Source organism: Lepidothrix coronata, unplaced genomic scaffold, assembly GCF_001604755.1.
Source record: "Lepidothrix coronata isolate B3197 unplaced genomic scaffold, Lepidothrix_coronata-1.0 Scaffold90, whole genome shotgun sequence".
NCBI lineage: Eukaryota > Metazoa > Chordata > Aves > Passeriformes > Pipridae > Lepidothrix > Lepidothrix coronata.
Window position 1 is genome coordinate 408207 of NW_016690270.1, and position 27633 is coordinate 435839.

The 27633-nt window shown below is 47.9% G+C and overlaps 1 protein-coding gene across 1 annotated transcript in view; it reads left to right on the forward strand.

Annotated features, from left to right (window-relative positions):
- Positions 1-27633, forward strand: part of PKP1 (plakophilin 1) — a 47207-nt gene that overhangs the window by 15966 nt on the left and 3608 nt on the right. Inside the window, exons 3-11 of the mRNA XM_017821300.1 lie at positions 3731-4152; positions 12745-12889; positions 15366-15573; positions 16299-16476; positions 18584-18698; positions 19796-19951; positions 20055-20231; positions 22664-22817; positions 23339-23525. Coding sequence (XP_017676789.1) covers positions 3731-4152; positions 12745-12889; positions 15366-15573; positions 16299-16476; positions 18584-18698; positions 19796-19951; positions 20055-20231; positions 22664-22817; positions 23339-23525 — 1742 coding nt within the window. The remainder of the gene's footprint in view (positions 1-3730; positions 4153-12744; positions 12890-15365; positions 15574-16298; positions 16477-18583; positions 18699-19795; positions 19952-20054; positions 20232-22663; positions 22818-23338; positions 23526-27633) is intronic.

Below are 27633 nucleotides of genomic sequence, written 5' to 3' on the forward strand. Positions count from 1 at the left end.
GACTTCCTCACCTTTTCCAGCATTTGTCCCCACTCCTGAAGGGCGGAGGTGTGGACCTGGCACACCAGGCAAACACCCACAAGCAGTGGGCAGATGCAATTCGGGCTATTAGGAAACCTCGGCAGCTTATGAGGTTTGAAGGCCAGAGATTGATTATTTCCTTTCACTAATGCTGCTCTTCAGAGGGAAAGCTCACCCTGCATGCAGAATGGCATCAGCAAAAGCTGTGAGACGGTTGTCAGGTGGCTCCTTAAACCACAGACTGTGTAATAGGATCACCTTCACCTTCAGAGATGTCATCTTTCCAGACAGGCACTGCCTCGCTCCTTCTGTGCCGTGCTTCCTATCTCAGGGATCGCTGCAGCCAGGGAAGAGATCACAGCACTGGGAATTCCATTGCCTTTCCCACCATTGCTCCAGGGACAGTCTCTGACTTAGCTGGGTCAGCATCCAGAATGGGGAGAGAGGTTTCAGTCTGAGAAAGCTGCTCTGAAGGCACAGACATGGCCCTTTGCTGAGATCAAGAAGGGTTCAGTCTCTCCAAGGGTTCATAGGGACTCTTTGGCAAACAGGTCTGAAATCCACTGAAGCTGGCAGGACACCCCTCATCGATTTGGAGGCCTTGGATCAGGCTCCTGCTGCAAAGAGGAATTCCCAGATACCAATTAGGTCCATGCCACTTGAAAGAGATTAAAATGGGCTCAGCCAAGCATCTGGTAGAATCAGCAATAAAAGTCATGCACTGACTTTGGTAATGAGCTTCACATCACACGGCAGCTATTTTCCCATGAGTTTGCAAAAGGCTTCCCCGCCCTTCCAGGACCTGCACTGACTTGCCACTCAGGGCTCCCTGTGTTGCAGAAAGGTGTCTTTCCAAACAGGCAGTGGCTTTGCTTCACCCATCCCAGGGCTGGCAAGGAAGAGAACAATTCAATCGGCCACTGAAAAACCCAGCAGGAAATCTAGAATTGATAATTCTGTACCAATAAACAGAGACACACTCACACCTTCCCTCACCCGCCCTGCCACAGTGTGAGAGCTCTGCAGAGCAAACAAAAGCCTTAGATAAACAGGTTACTCTTCCAGGGTTGGCTGAATCAGTTTCAGCAGATGCCCAGGGGCTCCACAGCTCTGCCAAGCTTCTGACAGCCCTACAAAATAAACCCAGCTTAAACTGACTCATAAAGAAAACCAACAGGGCTCACGTCTAATAAGCTGGTGTCTGTCCTGCGGCAGCTGCCAGTGGCGAGCCCTGGGAGTGGGTTCCCTGCTCCATGGGCAGTAAAGTCCACCCTGCACCTTCCCACTGCAGCCCTGTCCCATCCCTCACTGTCCTAAGGGCTTATAAACATGGGAAAATGAATTAAAAATGAGGATGATGTCACTTTAGAAGGGCATACACAGTACATCATGACTTCATGAAAGGTCACTTTGCTGTTGTTGCATGTGCTGCATCCCAAGCAAAACTGGGATGGAGAGAACCTGTGCGCATGTCCATCCTGGACATTTCACAGAATCACAGAATAATGCTGAGTTGGAAGGGATCCACAAGGATCATTGAGTCCAACTCCTGGCCCTGCCCAGAACCATCCCTAAGCGTCACATCATGTGTCTGTGAAGCATCCAAACCCTCCTGGAGCTCTGGCAGCCTTGGTGCTGTGCCCACTGCCCTGGGGAGCCTGGTCAGTGCCCAACCAGCCTCTGGGGGAAGAACCTTTGCCTGAGACCCAGCCTAAACCTCCCCTGACACAGCTCCAGACCATTCCCTGGGGTCCTGTCCCTGGTCCCCCCAGAGCAGAGCTCAGTCCTGCCCCTCCTCTGCCCCTCCCGAGGAAGTTGGAACTGCAATGAGGTCTCCCCTGTCTCCTCTTCTCCAGCTGAACACACCAAGTGCCCTCAGCTGCTCCTCATAGATTCCAGAGGACTTGATCCACTGCCAGGGAGCCCCTGAGACCCATCACATGTGCCTCATCCTTGCTCTTCTTATCACATCCATATTGTTCTCCCAAACCCGTGGCACCAAACCCGGACCCACGGTGCTGCAGAACCAGCAGGTTTGTTTCTGTGTCCTCTGCAGTAAAGGCAAAGAGAATTTGCTCCCCTTCCCTCCCCTTCCAACAATTCAGCTGTTTAGATGCCCCCAGAAACAGCTGCCCAGCACATCACCAGCTGTTTGGGGATCGCCTGCAGAGAATTCCCATTTCTCTGTCATGTGGTGTTTCTAGGTTAGGAAATATGAGTTTTTTTGCAGTGACATGAACTATTACACCAGGCACAGGCTTTTCACATCTCCATGGAAATAGTGAGGTGCCAGTGTTGACTTTTGTCTCCCAGCCAAAGAGACCCTTGGGTGGCCTTAGCAGAAAGAGGCACCTGAAGTACCACTGCTTAGAGTTAGATGGGAAAAAACCACTTTGACCCAGCAAGGGACCACAGATGAGCTTTCCCCAGACAAACCAAAGGGGGATGGGGCAGGCAGTTTTATTCTTTAGTTCTTTTTATCCCTGTTTGCTGCATGTCTTGGAGAGCTGCTTCCCAGAGTGCGGAGGGAGTGCAGGGCACAAACTCAGTATCGTGGGGCAAACAGCAATAAAATAGCTGTATTTATTTTCCTTTGTGGAGTACACAGCTTAGTGACTTGTCTCTCATTTGGATACAACCCTGTAAGCTTCTAGATGCCAGCACTGACATCCAGAAAGTTTAATATTGCAAAAGAATATTGAATTCATCCTTGGTGTGGCAAACGATGCAAATCTGAAGGAATTCTGGTGAAGTGGTGCAGTGATTTTGAACTGACAGCTGAACAGCTAAAGCCATTTTTTGTTTTGTTAATTGCAGATGATTTATTTTACCATCTTTTATCTTTTCTTTTTTATTTCCTGGCTTAGTCACCTCACTTTTTATTGCACATCCCGCATTGTTCCCAGAGCATCCCATTATGTGAGCTGATGCTACACACCTTGTAACTCATAAGCAGATATTCATTGTCTCCACTTGTTTCTTGGCACAGTTTGATTCAAGGATCACTTCTTACTCATTTTTCACTCCCTTTACTCCCTTCCTAAGGAACAACTAGATGAGAGGGAAAGACAATAGCATTAGGAAATTAAAAATAAATGCAGGCACTGTTGGAAGGTGAGAAGGTGGCATCAATTGTGACGACAAGAGATGTGCTGTGAGCTCCTTAGACCCTGTGTGTGTTGGCAGTAAGGCATTTTCTCTGTTGTCAGGGTCATATTTGAGCTTTCAGTTCTGCTTTAAAGCTCCTGGATGCCACATCCTGATCAGTAAGTGTCTCAAATCAGGTTAGTGTCCCAAATTTAAGTTATCTATTAGAAAGAGGTTCTTCTCTCAGAGGGTGGTTGGGCACTGAAACAGGCTCCCCAGGGCAGTGGGCACAGCACCAAGGCTGACAGAGCTCAAGATGATCCTCTCAGGAACATGGTGTGACTCTTGGGGATGGTCCTGTGCAGGGCTGAGGGTTGGACTCGTTGATCCTTGTGGATCCCTTCCAACTCAGCATGTCCTGGGATCCTGTGAAATATCAAGGCAGGGTCTGATACCTTTGTAAGGGCTGCAGATGGGACAACCTCCCACAAATTTGGGGCCACAAAAACACCTAAGAGCCCCAGGGATTTGGCAGCTGTCACGCCCACACAGGAGTGGGCTTGGCCACACGGGTCTGCAGCTCCTTCCTAACAGCTCTGTGCCCTGTTTTGTCGTTGTCCAGCTGTACAACGGGACCCTGAAGCGGGACGTGGAGAACAGGCGCTACAGCTCCTACAGCCAGATGGAGGGCTGGGGCAACAAACACTACGGCAAGGCCGTGTGCAGCCCCCGGGCCGGCAGCGACTACTGCTTCGTGCAGAACATCAAGAGCAGCCGCAGCGAGCCCGACCTCTACTGCGAACCCCCCCGGGGCACCCTCAGGAAGAGCCAGGTCGGGGGCCGGGCAGAGCACAAGACGACCCTGAACCGTCAGAGCATCTACAGCAGCTGCAGCACCCAGCAAGGAACTACCAGGACAAGTAAAAAAATGCCAGCACGGGCCCTCTCTTGCCCCTCCAGCAACAAGCCCGACGTGGTCTATGCCCAGCCCATGATGAGCTGCAAGCAGGATGCGGTTTATGGGCAGGCTCAGTCCAGCTCCAAGTAAGTTCACTGTGATCTGAGTGAGCGTAGATGTGTTGGGGAGGCCTGCCCATCAGAGCCGGTCACCTGAGCTGCTCCACAGCCACTGGAGATCTCTTCCCAGTGCACCCCACGCTTGATCGCATCCCGCAGCAAAGTGGGTCAGATGAGTCACGCTCTTGAAGGGTTTATTTCTCTTCCTGGGCTGTGGAGGGAAACCAATATGACTGAGAAACCAACATGACTGGCTCGGTGTAGGTATCTCTGCTGTAGCTGTGTCGTGTTGGGCAAGATGATGCCTCAGTCCCTGTGGTGGCATTAACTGACAGCACCTTTGCAGGATGAGGGTGGGGAGGAGAAGAGCAGAAAGCCTGGTGTGCAGTCTGGGTGCCTCTCCTGACTGTCAGGCTGCTTCAGTTTGGCAGAAAACATACCTAAAAAAAAAACCAACTGTCTTTGAAGGAGTTGGTTCCTGAGGGTCTGACTCAGAGCAGAGCTGACAACCTGCTGAGTGGTGGCATTTACCTCTTTTCTTTCCACCTTGCCTGTGCTTCATCTGCCCAAAAGGCCTGATTTGGGTTCCAGAAAAAAATTGAGTCCAAAATTGAAATAAATACCCTAATTGGAATAATTTGTCTAGTCAGGAAAGAGGAATCAGTGGAAGCTGTTAATTCCTTGCTGTCCAGAGCATCCAGTCCCTTTTGGGTTAGGAAATACGTAAGGGTGGAGGATGGTCCACCATATGTCAGCATCAGAAACCTTCTTGTAGAAGCTGCCTACAGCAACAGGGCAGACAAATCACCCCAGGGAGCTCAGACACTCCCAAGAACGTAACTGGGCAATGCAGCAGAGCTCCCACTGAAAATCAGCCTTGTTTGGGTGGTGTTACTGGGGTCTTGGTTGAAAGCTGCCCCAATAGGCCGAGCTGCCTCCAGCTCTGCAGCAGCAACCATGTTCTGCTGCAGCCTTGGAATAGACTTGGTCTGCACAAGTCATGGTCTTGGAAGACTTGGAAGTCTTGGAAGACTGTGGTTTCCATGTTTTGAGCTGCAAAACACTGTTCTAATGGGCTGAAGGAGGGTCTGCAGCTTCCACAAGCGTTTTCCAGGGGTTACTGCACTACTTCTGCTGCACCACCATCATACATGGCTTGCTCTGCACCCACCCAGAAGTTCTCACAACTCCCAGACAGATGTGACAGCTTGTCACACAAACCCTAGAAGCTCCCAAGCTCATTCCTGGTGTTCCCTGGTCCCAAAGAGAATTTGCACACTGCAGCACAAGAGTGACACTATTTTAAAGGGCTCATAGACTTTGTCATAACTCCCACCAAAGGCCAGAAACTGTTGAGCCATTGCCCCAAGGAATTATGTAGATATTGAGAAAACCCCCTCACAGTCAGCAGTTTGGGAGCCAAATCAGGCCCCTTTTCACATCTGAATGTTCCAGATTTCTCTGGCTAAGCCTCCCTGGTTTTGTATTGAGTAGGAGTGTGTCCCAGGGCATGTATGCCAAGAAACATCACTCACCCATTAGCATGTTATCATGAAACCTTGGCTACCCATGTGCTCAGTTACTTCTTGTTTAACACGTGCAGAATTAGCCCTGGCCAACCCAGACCACTGGTGGCAATGCCTTGCTGCTGTCAGCAGCTTTGTAAATCCTCTGGAAGAGGAAACAGATGTTACGTTAGCTGGGAATAACTTGTTCTAGGGAATTTCTGACTAAAGAGCATAAAAGTGTAGTGGGAGGGATGGCAGGATGGCTAAACACGTGGCTGCAGCTGCCGCCTTCTGGGGAGAACACTGCTTTTGAGAAGTTAGTCCCAGGCAGGCTCTGACCAAGCCAAGCCCTGCTCTGCACAGTGCTCGTGGTTATGGGCTTGGTCATTGCTTTGAAAAGGTCACTTGAAGAATGATGGCATTTTCTGAGGAGGAGAAATGCTGTTGTGAGAGGAACCTTCTCCAGTGCTGGATGCCCCTTGGTTAGGGAGTGGCTCCATTTATACACTTCTCCTGGCTTGGGGCATGGCCCATCTGGCAGAACTGGTTCTGATGTGGAAATGTCGGCTCCGAGTCGTAGGCTCAGCTGGGGCTGTGTCCCCTGAGTAAATCTGATCTGGCTGGGGCACACCCCCTGCTCCACCTGAGACTGCAGAGCTGGACTACTGCTGAGGGCAGCTCGTGCAAGGAATTCTGCTCAAAGGAGATGAGGTCGGCAGCAGTTGTCCTTAAAGCCTTGGAAGCACAGGAAGAAGTTTTCCTCTTTGGAAAAATTACTTGTTTGGAAGACTATTGGCCCCTAGAAAGTATCTGGCAGTCACTGTTAGCCTTGTTCTGCAGTGTGCTTTGGGTGGGTTAGGACCATGTCTGGGCTCTCCTTGCTGTGTAGGATTGTTGTGTTTGGAGGATTCTCCACTCGGAGATCTCAGTATTCATTTGGGTCACCTGATCTTTGAGTAGGGAGAGGTTTGCTTGTAGGTATGCCATTACTAACCTGTGCATGCAGGACAGGGCTCAGCTGGGTCACAGCTGCTGCAGTGCCCAGTTTGGGGCTCTGTCCTTCTCTTCTAGTCGTTCTCCAGGTGGAGTTTGTGCCTTTGTAACAGGGATAATTTTGTGCTGGGTTTTTGTGCTGTAAATCTCCTGTGTGGGTGGATGTCTTGTCTGCAATTTTGCAAACCACCTGCATGAGCCAGGGAAGGGCTGGATGCTTTCCATGCTTTCCAAGGTGATCCATGTAGTGATTTCCATTGCTGTGAGAGTGATTGCAGTGCGACCTGTGATCCACTGGGTCTGTTTGCCACACAAAATTCCTCTATAATACAATGGCTGTGGACAGTGTCATTGCTGGTTCAAAAGTGGTGCTTTTAAGATGTCCTCTGCTATGGATCTGATCTCTTTGGATAGTGTGAGATGAAAAATGGGTGACTGGGTGTTCTCAGGTAGTGAGAATGGTGTGGAGATACCAAAATACTGAGTGTGCAACAAGTATTTGACTGAGTGTCAAATACTGTACTGAACAGTCCCTCTGCATTTGGTCACAAAGTTATTTCATTTCTGGAACTATTCTTGATTGTGTGATTGCTGCTTTTTATTGAGCTGGCTTTGGCTGTGTGAGACATGGAAGAGCTGTTTCTTTGATAACTATCTCTCAGAGAGTCCTTCCTCTTACAACAGCAACTCTGATGAAGGCACCTTTCCTCCAGCTCACTGATGAGTGGTTTAACACCTAAATGTTTTTCAGGAAAAGCCATTCTCTGATTCTCTGATAAACTAAACCATGACATAGTCTTTTACTCACCCCATAGCATTGGTTCTAGTGATGAAATCTGAGTTTTGCACTGTTTGCCAGATCAGGAGGTTGAGCAGTAGTGACTTGCTTGGAGAAAACTCCTCTTGAAATCTATTCTCTTCCACTGGCCCTGTTGTTTTGATCCTGCCTCAGTGAGCAGGATGCTCCTTCTGATGCCCCTTCCTTTCTTCCATGAAGAATTTCTTCATGGAAAGGTTAGGTAAACATTGGCAGGGGCTGCCCAGGGAGGTGATGGAGTCCCCATCCCTGGAGGTGTCCAAGGAATGACTGAACGTGGCACTCAGTGCTCTGGGCTGGGGGACAAGGTGGGGATCGGGCACAGGGGGGACTTGATGATCTTGGAGGTCTTTTCCACCCTAAATGATTCTGTGATTCCAGACATACTTCTCTATAACCACTCAGGGACTTAAGCCTTTGGAAGCATTATGTCATATCTGGATCTACATTTCCAAGCTCAGTACATCTGTCCTGGGGTTACTCTGGTGGCAGTTTTCAATGAACAGCACTCAAATGGTGCCAAAATACAGCCCTCTGGAGTGAGTCCAGGTACCTGATGGAGCTGGAGGCAGTCTTCTTGGTGTCCAGGGCTCCCTCATCCCCCCAGAACCCTTCTCCTTTCTTGTGACATCCCTCAGATCTGGAAACTCTCAGCAATAGCAGCTGGTGAACTTAACCCATATGTGCTCACTTTAAATCACTTCCTCTGATGGGTGGTACTTGCAACATGCTCCAAGTGACAGGGTGTCACCCTGAGCTCGGCAGCTTTTAGCTAAATAACATCTTGCAATATTATTTATGTCATTTATGCCCAGTCAGGAAAAAAGTTTCTACATCTTGCTTGGCCATTAGGTACTGATAACGAGAAGAGGAATAAAGGAGGTGATGTTTAACGCCTCCTAGAAACTTTTGAGCCTTTGTCCTGCTTCAGCTGGAACCTGAGGTACAAAAAAACCCCTGTGTCTACCACCAGCTGACATTATGTTGGTTCTGTTTGTAGACGTGTTGCACTCTGTGCTTCAGGTGCCTCCTGGGACTGACCAGCCCTGGGCCGGTTGGTCATCTGGTTCCAGCACTTTAGGACATGCCTGTATCTGAGCTGAGGACCCCTGGTGCCCTTGCAGAGATTCAGGCAGTGGCCAGGGAAGCTGAATTTGGAGCTCAGTCACTGAGTTACCCCCCTAACACACTCAGTGCCCTTGTTGACTCCAGGGGAACCCCAGGTGTCTGAGCTGGAGACGTTACTGAGAGACCAGATTAACCCCAGCCCTGTGAAGGATTCAGGGTGTTCTCGTTTGGGGAGAAGAAGAGGTGAGCTAGGGTGTCTGCAGACACTCCCCAGGTTAAGGGTTGCTGATACAGATCAGGAGCCATTAATGGACACCTACAATCCCACATGCACCTTTGGCCTCCTTTTAAGATGTGGATACATTTCCCTTTGGAGTTCTCTGTGTATGAGAGAGACTAAAACACCTCACTAGAGATCATGTGAAAGCAAGTGACTCTCAAGGCACCTGGAAATATGTAATATCTTGTTGCTGCTCTGCTAAAGGTCTTGGATACCTTGGCTGCTGGACAAGACAGTAAAGGCTGGGGCAACCCTTTGGGTTTTCTTTGGGTTCATATTTGTCTATGGTGACACCGATTTGGTCCCAGCTGAGCTGCATCAGCTTCTCTGCTCTGTGAGTGAAGTTCAGAGACAGTAACTGAGTTTCCCACTCCTTGGCTGAGCTCAGCCTCCCTGGAAATTCTACAGACAGTGAAAACATACTGAGGTTCTTGAAATAGTCAGAAAAGGTACTGAGGGTGTTTTCTGATCTATCTCCAGTCTTTTGGGATAAATAAAGGTGATCAATATCAAAACATTAATTCTCCAGGGCTGTGCCACTTCATGAAAGCAGAACCGTGTACAACGAAAGGCACCTTCATTTTGGTTTGTTCTTATTTGGGACAAAATACCTCTAAAAATGACCATTTCACAGTCTGGCTCCTTGTGCTGTGAACTTGTCTGAGCTGTGTGTTTGCATCCAGCGCAGGTGCCGAGGAGCTGTTTGTGATTCTGTCCTGGCAGGGTTCCCACCACTGCTCATGGGGAGGATCCCCTGTCAGCCGGCCCAGTGTCACTCTGGGCCCATCTCCCCTGGGGAGATGGAGCAAAGCCTGAGGGGAAACTCCAGCTGAGCTTTCAGCGGTGTCAAAACCTCAGTGCCATGTCCCAAAGATAGATGTGGCTGCTTGGCATGGGGCCTGGCTGTCGGGTTTGCTCCAGTGCAGCTTTGTTTTGAAAGGCTTGGACGTGCTGAATACTCTGTTTTGAGCGTTTTCACTCTGATGTTATTAATGAACAATGGAATTTGCTAAGAGTTTTCTGGCTTCCTCCTCTCCTGGGATTTGTAGCCCCAACAACCAGGATAGAGACTTAGATTTGATTAACACAACGTAAGGAAATTTGCCCTTCTGTGATACTGATCCTCTTCAGTATTTGTTTCCCTTCCATCCCCGAGTGTGATCATCTTTTTTGTCTCCATTGAATAACTTCCATTTGCCTCCATTAAATCACTTCCTATTTTGATTGCTTCTTTCTTGTGGAAGAGGAACAACCTTTGGAGCTCTTCCTACCAGGCACACTGGCCCAGGCTGGAAATGGCCACTTTTCAAGAGTTTGTCTCAGAGCAGGATGTTTTTCCCATAGTGTAGATCTGGTCAGGCATATCCCTGACTGGCTGATGAACAGTCTCCTTTTAGCTGGGTTTTGCCAGGGTCATTACATTCCCAGCAAGGAGAAATCTCTGAGCCTGGCTGCTTACCCACTGGAGCTTCTCCTGCTGATGAGCCAGGAGGGAAAAAGGAACCTTCTCCATCTTTTCTCACACCTGAATACCAAGTTTTTCCCTGCTGAAGAAGGGTTTGGCCCTCTTATGGAGTGGGTGGGAAGAAAATTGCCTTCCTTGAGTAGCTGGATCAAGTGGAGATCCTTGTTTCTTAGAAAAAGTGCATTTGATTTAAAAAATTATAAAGAAAAAAAAAATCACCATGATTTACATGGTCACTGACCTGATATTTTTACTAACCTGCCTCCCTCCCCACACTGCCAGTCCAGGTCCCAGTTCTCAAAGTTCCTCTGGTGCAGGATCCATCAGTGTCTCAGCTCTATCGTGTCTCAGGAGCATGAAAAAAACTGAAGTGAAAATCCCAACATCCTGGGTCAAACCAAAGATTTCTGGGGCTCCTTAATTTCTTGTTTAAACTTTGTCTCTCCACTTTTGTGTCTCCTTGTTGCAAGTTTGAGGGAAGTTTCTTGGTGCCAAGTTTTCATGAAGATTCAAACTGATGAAAAGCCATATAATGAAGTGATGTTTTATTGTCAGTGTAGAAACAGAAGTGGAATGAGGTTCATTGAATGCTTAAGGTCCAATCCAAGGCTGTTGTCTATCATTCCTTCATTCCAAGAGAGAAAAAGATATCTCCAGAGGACAGGCCTTCCTGTCTTAGGAAAAATGGTTTTTGGAAGCACCTATTTCTCTCCATTGGCTCCACAGGTGCTTAAAAGAGCAACGTAAACTGTGTGCAACGTAGTGCCAGTGAAGGTAGTGGAGACGAGTCCTTCATGCTGCCTTCCCATGTCACAGCCTCATTGCTGGCTTTTGATATTTTGTATGAAATTTGCCATACAGCTGTGGGTATTATTCACTGCTCTGTGCTGTGAGGAAGGGAACCTTTGGATCTTTAAGAATACAATATTTTATCTCACTGTAAGCTGCTGGGGGTGGTGACCACATGAGGGTGTCCTTTCTAGACCTTTATTCCTAACATTTCTTTGGCACAGTCAAAATGACTCTACATCCCATGCCTAGGAGTGCTACTCTCTTGTAGTGATATTCAATACTTCAAATGTAATAGGCTCATCTGAAGAACTTCTTCAGAATCACTATGTTTTGTTAGTCTACTGGATTGTCTGAAGAGGATCAGCCACGTGTACGATCATCCCCCCTACACAGTCACTCACAGGTATGACATGGAGTAAAAATATATATAAATAAATGAGGCTCAAACAGGAACTGGTTTCCTGATTTCCAGGTAAAACTAACTCACCATCAGTCCCAGCTGGGTCCCACACAGGGAATAACATCAGTCAGGCCCAGCTGGCCTAGCAAAGCCCTCACACTTTGGGATTTTGCCCACTGTTAATGAAGCATTTCCCATTTGTGCCCTGTCACTGCTGGCAGTAACAACCAAACAGGAGGTTGGGTTTTCACTCTTCTCAGTCCTGAACTTTCCGGGGCTGTTGTTGTGATGAAAATGAACTCAGACACTGCTGCAATGAGCACAGATCCTGCTGCAGCTGAGAGGAGAGGGCAACTTTTAATTAGATTAATTCCTATAACTGGAAACATAGACAAGCTTTGCAGCTCAGACCCTCTTCATCAGTCTGAAAGTTTGGACCCTTTTCCACTTTTGTGTGGTTAAAACATCAGAGATGATGCTAAATAACTACAAGCCAAAAAGAGCAGGACCTTCATATTTCTAAACAAGTGGACAAACATTCCAGTGTTTATATTTCTCCCAAGGTTCCAGTCCTGCCCCAAGCCAGTGGTATCATATCCTTCCTCTGGAGTCTCTAGGCACATTCTTTACCTAATAGGGAATGGGGACAGTGGTCAGCTTTTATGGAGAGCATGGAGATCACCAAAGTGAACATACCTTGGGAGCAGGATGTCTCAATGCTGTTATTAGTATTTAATAAACTCAATATTTGTCCACCCCATCACTCCAGACGTGCCTGTTGCCTTTTCCTAAGGGATCTGCTCAGGCCTCCTGAGACCATCAGCTGCTCTCACATTTTTGCTTCCACCACATCTCACATCAAAGGATCACACACTGTGGGAAAATCATCTGCCTATGTTGCACTGTCCTAATAACCTGGAGGATGGTTTCACTCTTGTCCACTCATTCTTTTATTGAGGAACAGTGAAGACTGGTTCTCTGTTCATTAAACCTTCCACTTGAGACATGATTAGACATCTAGCACCACAAGTGAGCTTTCATTTTCTGTCTCCTTTGCTTCTGGATAGACTGGATCTGTAATTTATTAGCCTCAGTGCCCTCCACTGTGTATTTTCCACTTTTTACCATTTCTTTTTTTGAGACAGAGAAATTCTCTAGGGGAGAACTGTGTGTGCTTTATGTGGGAATGTGATAATATTTTACATTTTATCATTGATTCCTTCCCAATAACTCAAAGTACTGCTGTAGCTCTTCTAGCTGAGCACTCAACCAGTGCCATGTTTCTCTTTAACACAGAATCTGTGGTGATGAGATAGATGCCGGGACAATGACCATCCAGAAAGCCATACAGCTCCTGTGCTCCTCTGACGACAAATACCAGGCCATGGGTGCTTACTACCTCCAGCACACCTGCTTCCAGGATGAGTCTGCCAAGCAAGAGGTGAGCAAACCCCTTCTGAGCTCTGCTGGCATGCGGGCTATGACAGCACAAGAGATGGATGGAGCTGGTTTTTCCCAGTACCAAGGATCCTTAATTTTCATGAATTATAGAATCTGAGCTGGAAGGGACCCACAGGGAGGCTTATACCTCACTAGTCATGTTCAGGAATTAATTAGGTGGGTTTTTTTCACCTTTTCAACTATTAGTGGCCACTTTCTGACAACAGCAGTTAGTCAGGATTTTAACACAGAGGACTGTGTTCACCTTATCACCATAAGCTGCTGTGGCACAGGCTGATGGGGTCTGGCAAGATGGAAGCAGCCACCCAGTGTCCTCTTCTGGGTGCAATTGCTCCCAGTTCCACATAAATCTTTCACTGTCTCAGAGCTGCCGTGTCAGGGTCAGACAAAGTTGCCCCAAGGCCCACTGTGATTTTCAGTGGGCATTCCCAGTGACTCTGCAGCCATTTCCCAGCCTTTTTCAGCCACCTGAGCCAATGGATTAATTTGGGATTGTGTACAAAGATTTTGCACATCCATAGTGGTGGCTGCCCAATCCCTGGAAGTGTCTAAGGCCAGGTTGGATGGGGCTTGGAGCAACCTGGGATAGTGGAAGGTGTCCCTGCCCATGGCAGGGAGTGGGATGAGATGAGCTTTAAGGTCCCTTCCAACCCAAACCATTCCCTCATTCTATGATATTTGATCAAACAGATGCCCTTCTTACAGCACAGGTTATTTTTCTTATGCTCTTGCTCTTCAATTACTTTGCCAAAATCCATTAAGGGAGGCAGCCTGAAGGATGGATCTGCTGCAGCAAGACCACTACCAAAATTTATCCCCACCTTGGTGTGTTTGCAGTCATGCAAACATGGGGTGATCAAAATGCCAACCCTACAGAGGTGGCTTTCCAGTTCCTGGCCCAACAGTGGAGCTGGATGTGCTCCATATGTGGGGCTGTGCTGGCATACGTGGGGCTGTGCCCCTGTGCCTTTGCTGTGTCTGAATCAAGGGCAGGTCCCCCAGCCCACCTTAGCAGGGCTAATTGTGGGGGTGCCCACACCCTTCATTTACCATTGAAAACACTTTCTGAGCACTGGCCTGTCTGGTGGCTTCCCAGAAAAGATGTGTTAGAGTAGGTCTGTGAGTTGCCTGAGCACACACTTGTTTTCTGAAAGGTGTTCATTCATTGTCTCTTGTCAGTGGGGTTGGTTTGTGCCAGGAGGGGCTCCAGGCAGGATCATGTCCTGGTACAGAGGACATCCTACAGCAGGAATACTCATCATTTATCATTTTGGAGAGCTCAGCTGGAGGACTTTGCCTCCAAACCTCTCTGTCACATGTGTGGTGTCCTGCAGGTCTGCGCTCACACCCCTTCCTGGTGCTGGAGCAGCTGGAGAGGCTGAGCTCGAGGGTGGTGACACTGTGCCATGACCATCCCTCTAAGCTCAGCCCGTGATTCCAGGATGCAGGCACATTACCACAGCATGTCATTACATGGCTATAGATGGCCTCTTCAGATGGGCAGAGCAACATCTTCATCTGATGCAAACTGGAGGTTGGTGAAAGTTTGGGAGAGCACATTTACATCAGCAAAGGACTCGGTCCATGGCCTTTACTCAGAGACATCTACTTACAGAGCTTTAAGCTCCAACCTCCAGGCCATCAGCTTTGTGGTCATGACCTATGGCCTGAACAGGTGTGTCCCAGGGGGCATCAGGCCCAGCATCACCAGCCAGGCGAGGGAGGGGATTGTCCCGCTCTGCTCTGACCTGGCACAGCCTCACCTGCAATATTGGGGCAGTTTGGGGCACTGCAAGATAAGGAAGATCTAAAGCCATCAGAGAGTGTCCAAAGGAGGCAGCGAAGATGGTGTGGGGCCTTGATTTGAAGCCGTGTGAGGACACTGAGGGCACTTGGTGTGTTCAGCTGGAGGAGACTGAGGGGAGACCTCAGTGCAGGTACAGCTTCCTCAGAAGGGGCAGAGGAGGGGCAGGACTGAGCTCTGCTCTGGGGGGACCAGGGACAGGACCCCAGGGAATGGTCTGGAGTTGTGTCAGGGGAGGTTTAGGCTGGATCTCAGGAAAAGGTTCTTCCCCCAGAGGGTGTTTGGTCACTGACCAGGCTCCCCAGGGCAGTGGGCACAGTCCCAAAGCTGACAGAGCTGAAGGATGATCCTCTGGGGCACAGGGTGTGACTCTTGGGGATGGACCTGTGCAGGGCTAGGATTTGGACTTGATGATCCTTGTGGGTCCCTTCCAACTCAGCATACTCTGCGATTCTGTGAGTGTAATTTCGTGAGTATGTGACTCTGTGACATGCCATTTCTGGCCATCCTTCCCGGCCAAATCTGCTTCTCCAGCTGCCCTGAGTACGAGGAGTACCAGAAGTGCCCTGTGACTCCCAGCATTGCCATGGCAGTCCCAGGTGTCCCTGTCCCAGCCCCCTGAGCTGATGGCAGCCTGTCTCTCCTGGTGCAGGTCTATCGGCTGGGGGGCATCGCCAAGCTCGTGGAGCTGCTCCGCAGCACGAACCAGAACGTTCAGCGGGCAGCAGCCGGGGCCCTCCGGAACCTGGTCTTCAAGAATCCAACCAACAAGATTGAAACCCGGCGGCAGAACGGGATAAGGGAGTGTGTGAGCCTCCTCCGGAGGACAGGGAACACCGAAATCCAGAAACAGCTGACAGGTACAGTTGCCCAGCCCTCAGCAGGACCGTGCTCCCGCAGCCTGTGGCCCGGGTTGCTCCAGCACACAAAGGCCCCGTAGCCGTGGGGCTGCCATACTACAAAAGGGGTGTTTTATGTTCCTGTTGCACCAAACGGTGACCTAAATCAGAAAGGCAAAGGAGGGCCTGGCCCTTCAATGTCCCATAAGGGTTCCTCACTTCAGAAGTGCCCCTTGGGGAAGCACCTGCCCCAGGTTTTCCCCGCAGTTGTGGTCACCCTGCCACCCTCATGCCTTCCTGCACCCCAGGCCACTGTGATGTTCCCAGGAGGACTAAAGGGTGCTGGAAACCCCAATATGGTTGGGCAGGTTCTCTAACTCGTGTCTCACCTTTCCTTGAGGGGTTGATGTGAGTTTTTTGGTGCGGATCACACTCAACTGTGTCTGAGGTCTTAAGTGCAAGCCTTTATGAGGTCCTTAGAGAGATGCCTTCCCCCTGCAACCTAATGGCAATAAACACCAATTTTGGGAGGAGGGAGGGTGCTTGGATGCCCATCTCCACATGGGGCCTATCCTGTCTGTCTCCCATAGGGATGCAGAGACTGGGTTTAAGGCAGCCTCTGCACCCTTAGCTCAAAGAGGGGTGAAGTGAGGAAGGCTTTTGGTGCTGGAATTCACTCTGACTGAAAGACAGTTCCTAATGCCTGGTGACCCTCCGCTTGAGCTTGTCTCCCACCTCCATCCTAGGATTGCTCTGGAACCTCTCCTCCACTGATGAATTAAAAGAAGAATTGATACAGGAGGCCCTCCCTGTCCTGACAGACTGTGTTATCATCCCTTTTTCTGGCTGGTCTGACAGCAGCTGCAATAGGACAAGAGAAATTATTGACCCAGAGGTGTTCTTCAATGCCACAGGATGTTTGAGGTGAGTCACCAAGCAGGGACTTACTGCAGCTTATGTCTGTTGGCAAAAGCTGAAGCCATCTAAATCCTCTAACAATGAGCTGAAGACATGCCCGCTGCAATTGCGTTAATTAGAAATTCTCCTTGAGAAAGTTTTCCTCAGAGGAGGCGGAAAAAAAAAAATTACATGTAAAATACTTTTGGAGTAGCTTTCTTTATTTAATTTATTTTTTAAAAAAAAGAGTTTTGTTCTTGATAAGACTTTTCTCAGAAAAATGCAAGTTGCTTTGTGCAATACTGAAACCCGTCAGTGTTCAGCTCAGACCAGGAAACCGGGCACATTTTGCCTTTAGATTTTTGAGGCTTCCAGAGAAAATTTTACTGGCTAGAAAACAAACCGGTTTGGGCATTAAGTGACAAAAAGACGGAATCTTCTGTGTGGGGAAAACAAGCGTTTTCCCACTTATTTTAATAACTGTTTTAGCACAGATCAGTCCCAACACCCTGGACTTTTCCTGTCTCTTTTCGTCAGGCAGCTCAGCTACAAAACACGAGGCACAGGCTGAGCCCAGAGTAGTTTATTTTTTTCACGGGAAAGCCAGAGCCTGTTTGTAGAGGATCTTTGCCCTGACTTGCTGTTTCTCCTACCACCCTCCTCCACTTGGATGGGAGCTCCTTGTCTCAATGGGAACAAGTGGGGAAAAAGAACCGTCCCTGCATAATTAGGTACTTTCATCAAGGGAAGCTCTCCCCGAGGGAGCGCAGTGCTGGCCGCGCCCTTCCCAGACATGCAGCTTGCAGGAGCTGTATTTGCTTGTGAAACGAACTGGGTGAATGCAGCAGGGGCCTCTGGAGACGTGATACCATCGTCTTCTGTGGCTGAGAACCGTGTCTGACAGACAGTGGGTGCTGTTCCCTGACAGGCAGTGGGTGCTGGTCCCTTCCCTGTCGCCGAGGGCACCATCTCCATGCAGCTGCACATGGGGACGTGTGGTGTGCGTTGTGTGTGAGGTGCTCGACTTTAAGACCATCTCAAGTCACCAATGCCACAAAATATTCCATTAAAATGAGGGAAGGAGTGTGGTGACAGCTTGTAAAAGGAGCTTTCTGTGGAGTTCCACTCAAGGCAGGCTCTGTCTGCAGAGATTTACCAGAGCCTGTGGCAGCAGTGTCCAACCCCCCGATGAAGACTGGCAGATGCAGGCCAGAGAGGGAGTTCAAAAGGCCAAAGGCAGCAGGACTGGGGAGCAAGGAGAGTGAGGAAAGCTGGGCACTTGAGTCTGGAGCCCCTGCTCTGAGGGGTGAGCCAGGATTGCTGTGACTCACTGCCCTGCCACATCATAAAACAGAGATGAGAACAGCCTTGGGTTTGCCCTGGGCTCGAGCCATTGCTGCTCAAGCATTTCTGGATTGCAGATGAATTCATGTTAATGAGGAGGCTGCAAATCACAGTGAACTCAAATCCAGTTCTGGAACGCCTAGAGTGAATATCTCACAACGACTGCCAGCCTCTCTTTGTTTTTCGTTTGCAAGCTACAAGGCAATAAACCAGGGAAGGAAAAAAAAACACAACAAAACAACAAAAAACATTTCCTGTTACTGGAAAAACTCCCTTCTCCAGGCAGCCACCAGTGCCCAGGAATCCATTACAACTTCACAAACTAGTCAGTCCCTCTGGTCAGAGCTATTGCTGCTCTCCAGCACCTCTGCCCTGTGTCAGGATCAGACACTGCTGTTGGCCCTGGTAGCTCTGAGCTTACAAGTATTTGCACCTTCCTGGTGATCACAATAATCCCAGATGGTCTTTAGCCAGTCTTCCCTTTGGCAGGAGGCAATGAGGTGTGATGGCACAGGCACAGCCTCTAAGGTAACATCCTGCTGGCTACTCTCACTAGGAGAGTGTCTTCTCCTTAACAGGACATTTCCCCAGGTTAAATCAGTCCTAAAGAGCAACAAGAGAGCTGTGCACCAGCACAGTCCTACAGAAGGCCTCCAAAATGAGAGCAGTAGATCAGCCCTGCTGAATCCACAAAAAAATTCCTGAATTCAGCGACAGCCACAGCCAGAACAGAGCCCAACTAACCCTCTCTCCTTCTCTCCTGACATGCTCCTCGATGGCTTTCCTTCAGAAACCTGAGTTCTGCAGACATGGGGCGCCAGACCATGAGGAATTACCCTGGTTTGATTGATTCTGTCATGACTTATGCCCAGAACTGTGTGGCTTCCAACCGACCTGATGATAAGGTACCAGATGCTTCCCCCAAGCTGTTTGCTGGAGTTCAGCCCTGTGGTTAATAATTGCAACTTTGGGAATATCTCAAAATCCCTTTCAAACAAACACAAGAGGGGACTGGACTCTCTGTGGCTGCTTTTGTCCTTCTGAGCCCCAGTGGGATCTCTTGTCCTCTGGGATCTGGGACTGACGTAGAGCTAGGTTTTACAATATTCCGTTCCCAAACACAAAGACAAGCCAAAATACTGAGCCCCCAATATGCTTTTACTCCCTTCCCACCTTGGGATCCTTCCAGCATCCTAATCTCCATCTCTTGCTCTTCCCATCACGGCATCTCTTCATCCAGCAGGATTCAAGTGGATAATCCCTAGATTATCATCATGTTCAGCAAGAAGTCAGGAACTGGCATCTTTCTGCCAGACCCTGATAAAATGATGTTTATAGCCACATTTTCAGGAGTTCAGCACCCTGAAGTCCTCAATGTCTAGGAAAGTGCCAAAATTACTTTGAATTATCTCAGGATTGAGCAAATCCTCTTTTAGGGATCCTCTTTCATCAGCACATATAGGACACAGCCCTTTGGAAATGGAACCACATGTTTTGGTGTTGGTTACGGTATCCATCAAAATTCTATTTCCATTGGCCCCTCTGACATCAGGTAAAGGAGGCTTAAAAGTGTGTTCTTGGTAAAAAGTGTCACCTGATCTGTAGCTGTGACTTGGATAAAGTAATTGAAAGCTGACTAGGGCAAGAGGGGGACTTGGAAGATTTGGCATTTCATAGTTTGGTGTAACCACCCTCACACTCTCCTTTCCTGTTGCCAACTTGCCTGTGGCAGTGAGACCTACCAAGGCTCACTGAGTCAGTCACCTCACTGAGATCCACACTGCAGCCTCTGGGCTATGTGGTCTTCCTTCATGTCCACTCCACCTCCTTCTTCCTTTCCATCCACTGCTTCCCAAAGCAGGATCAGGAGTGCATATGGCACAACAGCTAAAAAAGCTGATTATGGCGTGGGACATGTCCTCTCTGGAGCTATAGCAGGTGCTGCTCCATATTTTTCTGCCTAATGTGATGTTTGCATTTTTTTATTCTGGGGGTGATTCAGTCTGTGGAGAACTGCATCTGCATCCTGCATAACCTCTCCTACCGCCTGGATGCCGAGGTTCCCAACAAATACACCCAGCTCAACCACATGGCCCGGAGCGTTTACATGGACAAAACTCTCACAGGCTGTTTCAACAGCAGGAGTGGGAAAATGGAGGTAAGATGTGCCACAGAGGGATTGGGAATGTGATGTTCAGCCCCAGGCAGGGGCTGCAAGTGAAGAGCAGGATCTGAGCTTCCAGTTTCTCATCTCTTTGTAGAATGATGAGTATGGTGTCCCCCTTCCCGAGGAGGATTTTAAACCCAAAGGACCCAGCTGGCTCTACCACTCCGATGCCATCCGCACCTACCTGTCCCTGATGGATCAGAGCAAGAAGGATGCGACCCTGGAAGCTTGTGCTGGAGCTCTGCAGAACCTCACTGCGAGCCGAGGGCTGGTGAGCACTTCTCTGTCCTCTGCACGTGTGCAGCCAAATGTGTCAGCGTGGAGTCATAGAATAGAAAGGTTGGAAAAGACCTCTAAGATCACTTACATCATCATCACTTTACAGCCACCAAAAAGGAAAATGCCCTCCTTAAACCTCAGGGCACCATGGCCAGGGAATGCTCCAGTGGGATGTTTATTATTTCCGAAAATGGAGTCTTGTGGGCAGCTATAATCAGTACCCCAAGAGTCTATCCCAGGTCCATACACTTGTTTTCCAGGTTTCCCCAGTCTATTGGTCATTCTACCAGCATCTGCTGGTGTTGACACCCTCCCCCCAGGGCACCAAGTGAGGATGTGCCCAGATGTGCACATGTGGACAGATGCCACTGAAGGAGTGAGAAGGGCTGTGTGTGTGCCACTGCCAGTGAGTGTTCTCCAAGTGGGAGGTGGCTCTAATTAAAGGGTGGGTTGTTCTGTGGATTGTGGCTTGTCCTCACATCAGAGCTGCTTGTAAAGTAGCTCTGACAGATGTCCTAACCCGTGGGCATGGCAGCGTGGAGGTGACATGGGCTGTTTGATGGCAGGGATGTTGCAGGAGCGAGGGGTGCGTCACGACAGCAGCTCTGCCGTGCCCAATATCGCTGCCATGGGCATGACCTCGCAGGCTGCCTTCACGTGGGCAAATCTTGACTTGTCTGTTTGTGCCGAACTTCATCAATTCCCATTTAAATAAGATGGATGGGGAGATAAGGAGATAATGATTTCATACGTAGGAGAGGTGTGTCACGTGTGTGAAGTGTTCCACCCAGAAACACGGGGTGACTCACGGGAGGAGCCTTCACTGCTGGGACAGCCGTGACCTGCCAGCTCCAGTCTCCTGGGAGCTTTTGTTACAAGCATTTCTATGTGTAATACTTTGGGAACTTTGATTTTTTGCAGTTTAACTCAGCAGTGCCACTAACCAGAAGGTGGAGAGAGGCTGTCCCAGATTGGGTAGAGCTGATCAGGGAAGTGGAGCTGGAGTTCTGTGCTCCATGGAAATGAAAAGCCTTTCAACAACTGACATCATTGCACAAGGATATCTCTTGGGCATGGGGGAAGAAAACAAACAAACAAACAAAACCCTGCTCTGACAGTGCTGAAGCAACTTAATTCAGCCTTCTGGAATGGAATGGCTGAAATTTGTCTGGATATGACAAACTGGCTCCTCCCTTTAAGGGAGCTCAGAGCTGGAGTTGGGGTGAATTGCTGGGTTTGATGTTTCTTGATGGAGAGGGAAGCTGGGGATAAGCTTGCAAAGCTTGCTGTGATCCTTTAGCTTATTGAGGATGGCTCTGAATCTCTTTCAACTCTGCTTTACACATCCCAGTCCTGCTGGTGTGTAACTGTAGGAGGGCACAAGTACCTCCTGAAGCATGGGAAGAAAACTGGATCTCAGCCCACTGGAAGAGGGTTGTTTTCCAGCCTGTTCTCTCCATTCTCATGTTACTGTTGATGGACATGTGTCACTGGTGGTGCAACACTCTCTAGCAGCCTTTCTGATGGGGGAATGGCTGAGAAGTTCGGTTTAAACCCTGTCAGTAGGAGGGCAATTTACTCAGGGTATGTGCTTCAACTCATCTGCATTGGCTACATCCTGGGATCTTCTAGGTTCACATAAGCAAGCACAAGATCAGGATCTAAGATGAGTATTTTTGTTCATCAGACTCCTTTTTAAGGGTAACCATTAGTTGTTACTTGAGACATGGCAGGGAGCTGCAGGAGTCTTGTGAAGGGCAAAGGCAACATGGACATGAAGGTAAAACTTCTCCAGCTTTTGGGAGTATCAGCTGGGCAATCAGCTGTTCCCACTCGGGGTCCAGAAAGAGTACCAGTTGTATCACAGAAGATGAGGCTGACTTTTCAAATGCCATGGAGTCGTGGAATCATTAAAGTTGGAAAAGCCCTCTGAGAATAAGTGTGAACCCAGCACTGCCATGTTCACCACTAACCCATGTCCCCAAGTGCCACATCTACAGGTTTTTCGAACGCTTCCAGGCATGGTGACACCACCACTGCCCTAGGCAGCCTGTGCCAGGGCCTAACAACTGCTTTGGTAAAGAAATTTTCCCTAATATCCACTTGAAACCTACCCTGGCGCAACTTGAGGCTGTTTCGTTTTGTCCTGTCCCTCGTTCCCTGAGAGCAGAGCCTGACACCCCCCCTGGCTCCACCCTCCTGTCAGGGAGTTGTAGAGAGTAAGAAGGTCCCCCCTGAGCCTCCTTTTCTCCAGGCTTACATAACTGTGGAGAAGAGAGGCAAATGACAAAGGAAGTGGGATTATGGCAGCAGGAGAAAGGTGCCTATTTTACAGTACAGTCGTGTTTCTCCAGCCCTGCACATCATTCCAGTTGTGTCCTCCTGGCATGGGGAGTCCTGAGACATCTCTGTTTTCTCTCCCAGATGTCCAACGCAATGAGCCAGTTGATTGGCTTGAAGGAGAAGGGATTGCCTCGCATCGCACGGCTCCTCCAGTCCAACAGCTCCGAAGTTGTCCGGTCTGGGGCCTCTTTGCTGAGCAACATGTCCCGGCATCCTGTTCTCCACAAAACCATGGGTAAGTCACTTCCACCACGGTGGGTTCCAGGACAATGCCCAGTTCCTAGCTGTGTGATATCTGCCCATCTCACTTAGCAAACCCCATAAGATGACTGAGACAAGCTCCCAAATTGGCTGAAGCGGCGTCGTTTCTTCTGGCCCAAAGGACCAGAAGAAGGATCAGTGGTATCTGCAGGCTGAATTAAGGGAATGTGCCATCTCAGATTCTCTGGAAGCACGGGGTGTATTTCATAGGTGGTGATAAATCTGCAGGATCATGAGGGTGACACTGTTTTAGGAAGTGAGTTGGACTTGACTGCCCATGACCACCAACATTGCCCTTCCAAAGGCCCCCCCCATATTGTCTGGGAAAAATCAAGTGATGAATATTATGCCATTGCTGTCCAACACCATCAGTGCCTCCTCCCAGAGACAGCACAGCATTCTCATGTTGAATAGTGTTAACACAAATATTATTGTTCACTCGTGTGAGGTTTGATGTAATTGTTGATTGGAACATTCCTCCCTCCACCTCTTTAGCTCACCAGGTGCTCCCAGATGTATCACGTCTCCTGTCGTTCCAGTCTGGAAACACCAGCAGCTATGGAGAGATCATGACATCAGCTTGTTACACTCTGAGGAACCTCATCATGTCCAACCCCCACCTGGGAAAGTCTTACTTGTCAAGCAACATGCTCAATAATGTAGTGAGCCTGTGCCGAAATGGGTGAGTTTGGGGCAGGAGGCATGGAAAAGATCAGGTGCAGATGCTTTTGAGCCCCCACACTCTGTGCAAAGCCAGCTTAACCCCAGAGCCTTCCCAACAACCTTTGGAGCCATAGTAGAGCATCATTCTTTCCCTGGGCTTGTAAAATGAGACTAAAATATACCCCGCATTTTGGTAGACAGGAATCCTCAGCACTGGTTTCTTGGAACCAGGCAGGAGCCATCCAGGGAGGGATTTGTAAAGGGGAGCCTCAGGAAATTTTCTGGTTGATTTTTAGGAAATTCTAAAAAGAGCTGAAGCACCAACATTTTTAAAGCTTTTTAAAAAAGTACTTATAAAGCTGATAAAAAAAGAGGGAAAGTGACTTTTTACATGAGCTGACAGTGACAGGACAAGGGGGAATGGTTTCAGACTGACAGAGGAGAGAGTTATACTGCATATTAGGAAGAAATTCTTCCCTGTGAGGGTGGTAAGGCCCTGAGAAGCTGTGGCTGCCCCATCCCTGGAAGTGTCCAAGGCCAGGTTGGACAAGGCTTGCAGCAACCTGGGCTAGTGGAAGGTGTCCCTGCCCATGGCAGGGGGTGGAACAAGATGAGCTTTAAGGTCCTTTCCAACCCAAACCATTCTGTACTTTTCTGATCTATGAAAAATCCCAGTCCTCAGAACAGGGGATGGCAGTGATTTCCTGGCTCCTGGGCTTCCTGCAAACCTTACCATGAAGGTCAGGTCTGATGTTCAACACTGCAGGAATACAAGGATTGTGCTTAACTTTTACGTTCAGATCTGTTCATCTTTCTGCTGAAACACCTTCCTCAAGCTGTACCTGGGAGGGTAGGTGTATATGAATTGCTATAAGTACTTCCCCTGGTCTACTCAGATATTTTACAACAGCTGAGCCATCACAACGTATTTTGCTGCTTTCTATTTTAGGACTTGGTTTGGGTTTTGGTGGTAGCAATTCTGTCCTGTTTGTTATCCATATTCCCCACAGCCCTGTGCACAGGCCTGTCAAGCCTTGCCAAGCTCCATGTTCATTTCTGGCCAAACTGGTGTTAGACTTGCATTAGCTTTGACCATGTATTCTCCTTCCTGGACTTTCATCTCTCCTACCATCTATCTGCCTTTGTTTTAAAATGCCTTCTACGAGAACCTTTTGTTTTCTGCTGTGAAAAGGCATTTGCATGCCTTCATCATCCTTTGATAAACCACTTCCAATCTACCACTTGTTTCATGGCAGCAGGGAGGCTCTCAGTCATTAGACGTGGCCTCCTTGTTTAGTTTGGGCCTGGGCCAAGGAGCACTGGTCTATTTGCTGCTTTTATGGGCTTCCACTCTACAACAAGCCCAATTAACATGAAACCCAGCCCTCTTCTAAGTCTTCCTTGTTTTGAATGGTATTTACTCGTGCCTAAAGTCCCGCTTTGGAGGCCTCAGACCAGTTGTCAGCTAATTTACTAATTCAGCTCCACATTGCCCAACTTGTGCTCACCTTAATTGTCTTCACTGCTTGGTGTGATGAGCTTTGTTTGCAGTGACTCACTAAACTGTGAGGAGTTACTAAACTCTTGAGGTATCTTCAGCATGTCCCTCCTGTCTGTATCACAAATTCCTCCTGAGAAACTCCCCAGTTCTTAAAATATCCAAAACTCGAGTTGTTCCTTTTCCTCCATTATTCGTTGTTTTTTTTTGTCCCCAAATATTTTTATGCTGTTCAATTCTTAAAAAAAAAAAAAAAAAAATTACACCCAGGACTAATCTTACTTATTCAAAAAAAAAAAAAAAAAAAAATTACACCCAGGACTAATCTTACTTATTCAAGCCATATTATTTGAGATTGTCCCCATAGAGCAGATGTGAAAGAGCACTTGGACACTTGCTAGTTCATGAGGGAGCTATATTCTGTATTTTCCCACTGTCTTGTGTAGCCTGTGAAGATCAACAAGAAAAATTTGGTTTGGATTCATCCATTCCTAAACAAATAAGTTACAGATCTTTGCCTTTCCCATGTTCTTCTCCCTTCCCAAGTTTCTTTCTCTTCGTGTTTCTTGTAGCTGGTTTCTGAGTGAAAGGCAATAAATGGTTCAGCAGTTTATCTGATAGATGTGGTTTCTTCTCCTTCCTGAGCATCCCAATTAAATAATTGTCTCTGTCTTCTGCAGTTACTCTCATTTATGACTTGGGGTTCATGGTCATGATGGTGCTCATTCACTCTTCATTATTTTTAAACCAAGTTGCCAAAATATTGAATATTTTCTACTTGTTGTTGTTTCTAAAAATCAAGCTACTGTACCTGATTTATTGTGATGTCTGGTTTCCTTTGCACCTTTCTTCTCCAACTGTCTGAAAAGCATTTTTCTGCTCATTATTAAGCAACTTTTTTCACTAATAAAATTACAATTTTTCTCAATAATTCTACTGGCTGCAGTCAAAGCTTTTCTCCAAAATCTCTCCCTGTACTTTAGAGCATCAGATTTGCAGATTTTTCACCTCACAGTCCCTTTATCACAGATTTATTTCTGTTCCTCTTTGTTCCTTCACTTTTCACCCCTTTTCTATTGCAAAATTTTATTTTAGATTTTAATTCCACAGCATTTTACTCAAATTAATCTTTCAAGAAACTCAGGTCTTCCCTTGATTCTTTCCTGTGGAAAAGAGTTCTCATCCACTCATCTCCAATTTCCCATTTCTTCCAGAGATTTCACCTTGATATAAATTTTATACACTTATGACATCCTGGAGAAATCCTTCTTCTGGGGATTCCTTGGCATGTTCTGTGACATACATGAGGTTCTTTATACTTTTCTCCTTTGAGGAAGAATTGTTTTCTCCCATTAGTTGATATTTATGTACAAAATTCTTGTCTTTTTTTGCCCCCTTTATGTTTTCCCCCCAGTTCCCACCATCTCCTCCTGATTAGGTTCCTGTTTGTGCTTTGTTTTTTGGATGACTCCTGCCACTGCCACCAGTGAACGTCTTCCCTGTTTTCTTTCCACATTTTTTAATGAATAATTCTTTTTTTAAAAAAAAACAGTCTGTCCTTAAAATCAACTTTTATTTTCAGGCAACTTGTTATTAATATTTTTTCCCCCAAATCAGCTGTCCTTGATACTCTGCTCCATGTTTTCCACTGCTATAATCACACTATTCCCAGCACTTTTGATTAGGAGATACTATTTATATACTGAAGTTGTCATTACAGCTCCAGCAGCTCATGCCTAATCTCTTTATACCTAAAGTGTAGAGTAGATGCTGTATGAAACAGTCAGCAGCAGTCCTTCAAATTAAGTGTTTCGAGATTCTTTTGTCTAAGTTTTTAAATGGCTCAGGCACCAGATGTTGGTCATTTTGGTTTGAAAACTAAAAGACTTTTGAGGGCTACTCTGGAGACACAACGGCAAAAAGGATTTTATTTAGCATCATTAGAAGTAAATTATTTAAAAAATAAATGAAAATTACTCTGCCTTAGAAAGAGAGAAACTACATGAAACAACATATTCTTGAAAGAGAGTGTCCAGGACATGCACTGACCATTTAATCACAGGAACCCTTGGGTTTTTTGGGCCTTAATATTTTAGCCAAAAAATATTTCAAAACATAGTCATTCTGGTGACAGATCATCAGATGGTTACAACCAGAGAACAGATTTTGCAATAAAACCCAGTTTTATTTGTCCCAAAGCACTGCTCAAGGATTTCTGGTTGTGCCCCAAGCCCTCTACACATCACCACGAGCTACAGAACCCAAAGTCACACTTAATCATCTCTTTGGTAACTGCTGCTGTGCATGTTAGAGAAAAGCCCCAGAATTTGCTGAATGTGGTTACATTGCTGTCCTCTCACACTCCAAGTATGGTGCTTGAGGTCCCAGGTTCTTCACGAGCACGGTCCCGTTTCTCGTAGCCTGGTGAGGATGTTTAGGGGACAAACTGGTTTTGTGAAGCTCTATCATACAGGCAGGGGCCTGAGCCTGGACTTGTACCTCTCCATCCCCCTGGCTGAGACAGGCTGGGGCTGTTGCCCTGAGCCCAGATCAGAGTCTCCCACAGACAGGACGAGGTCCAGGAGATGAGGAGTGGTGATAGGAGCCAGCAAGGAGGTTTAGATCTGGG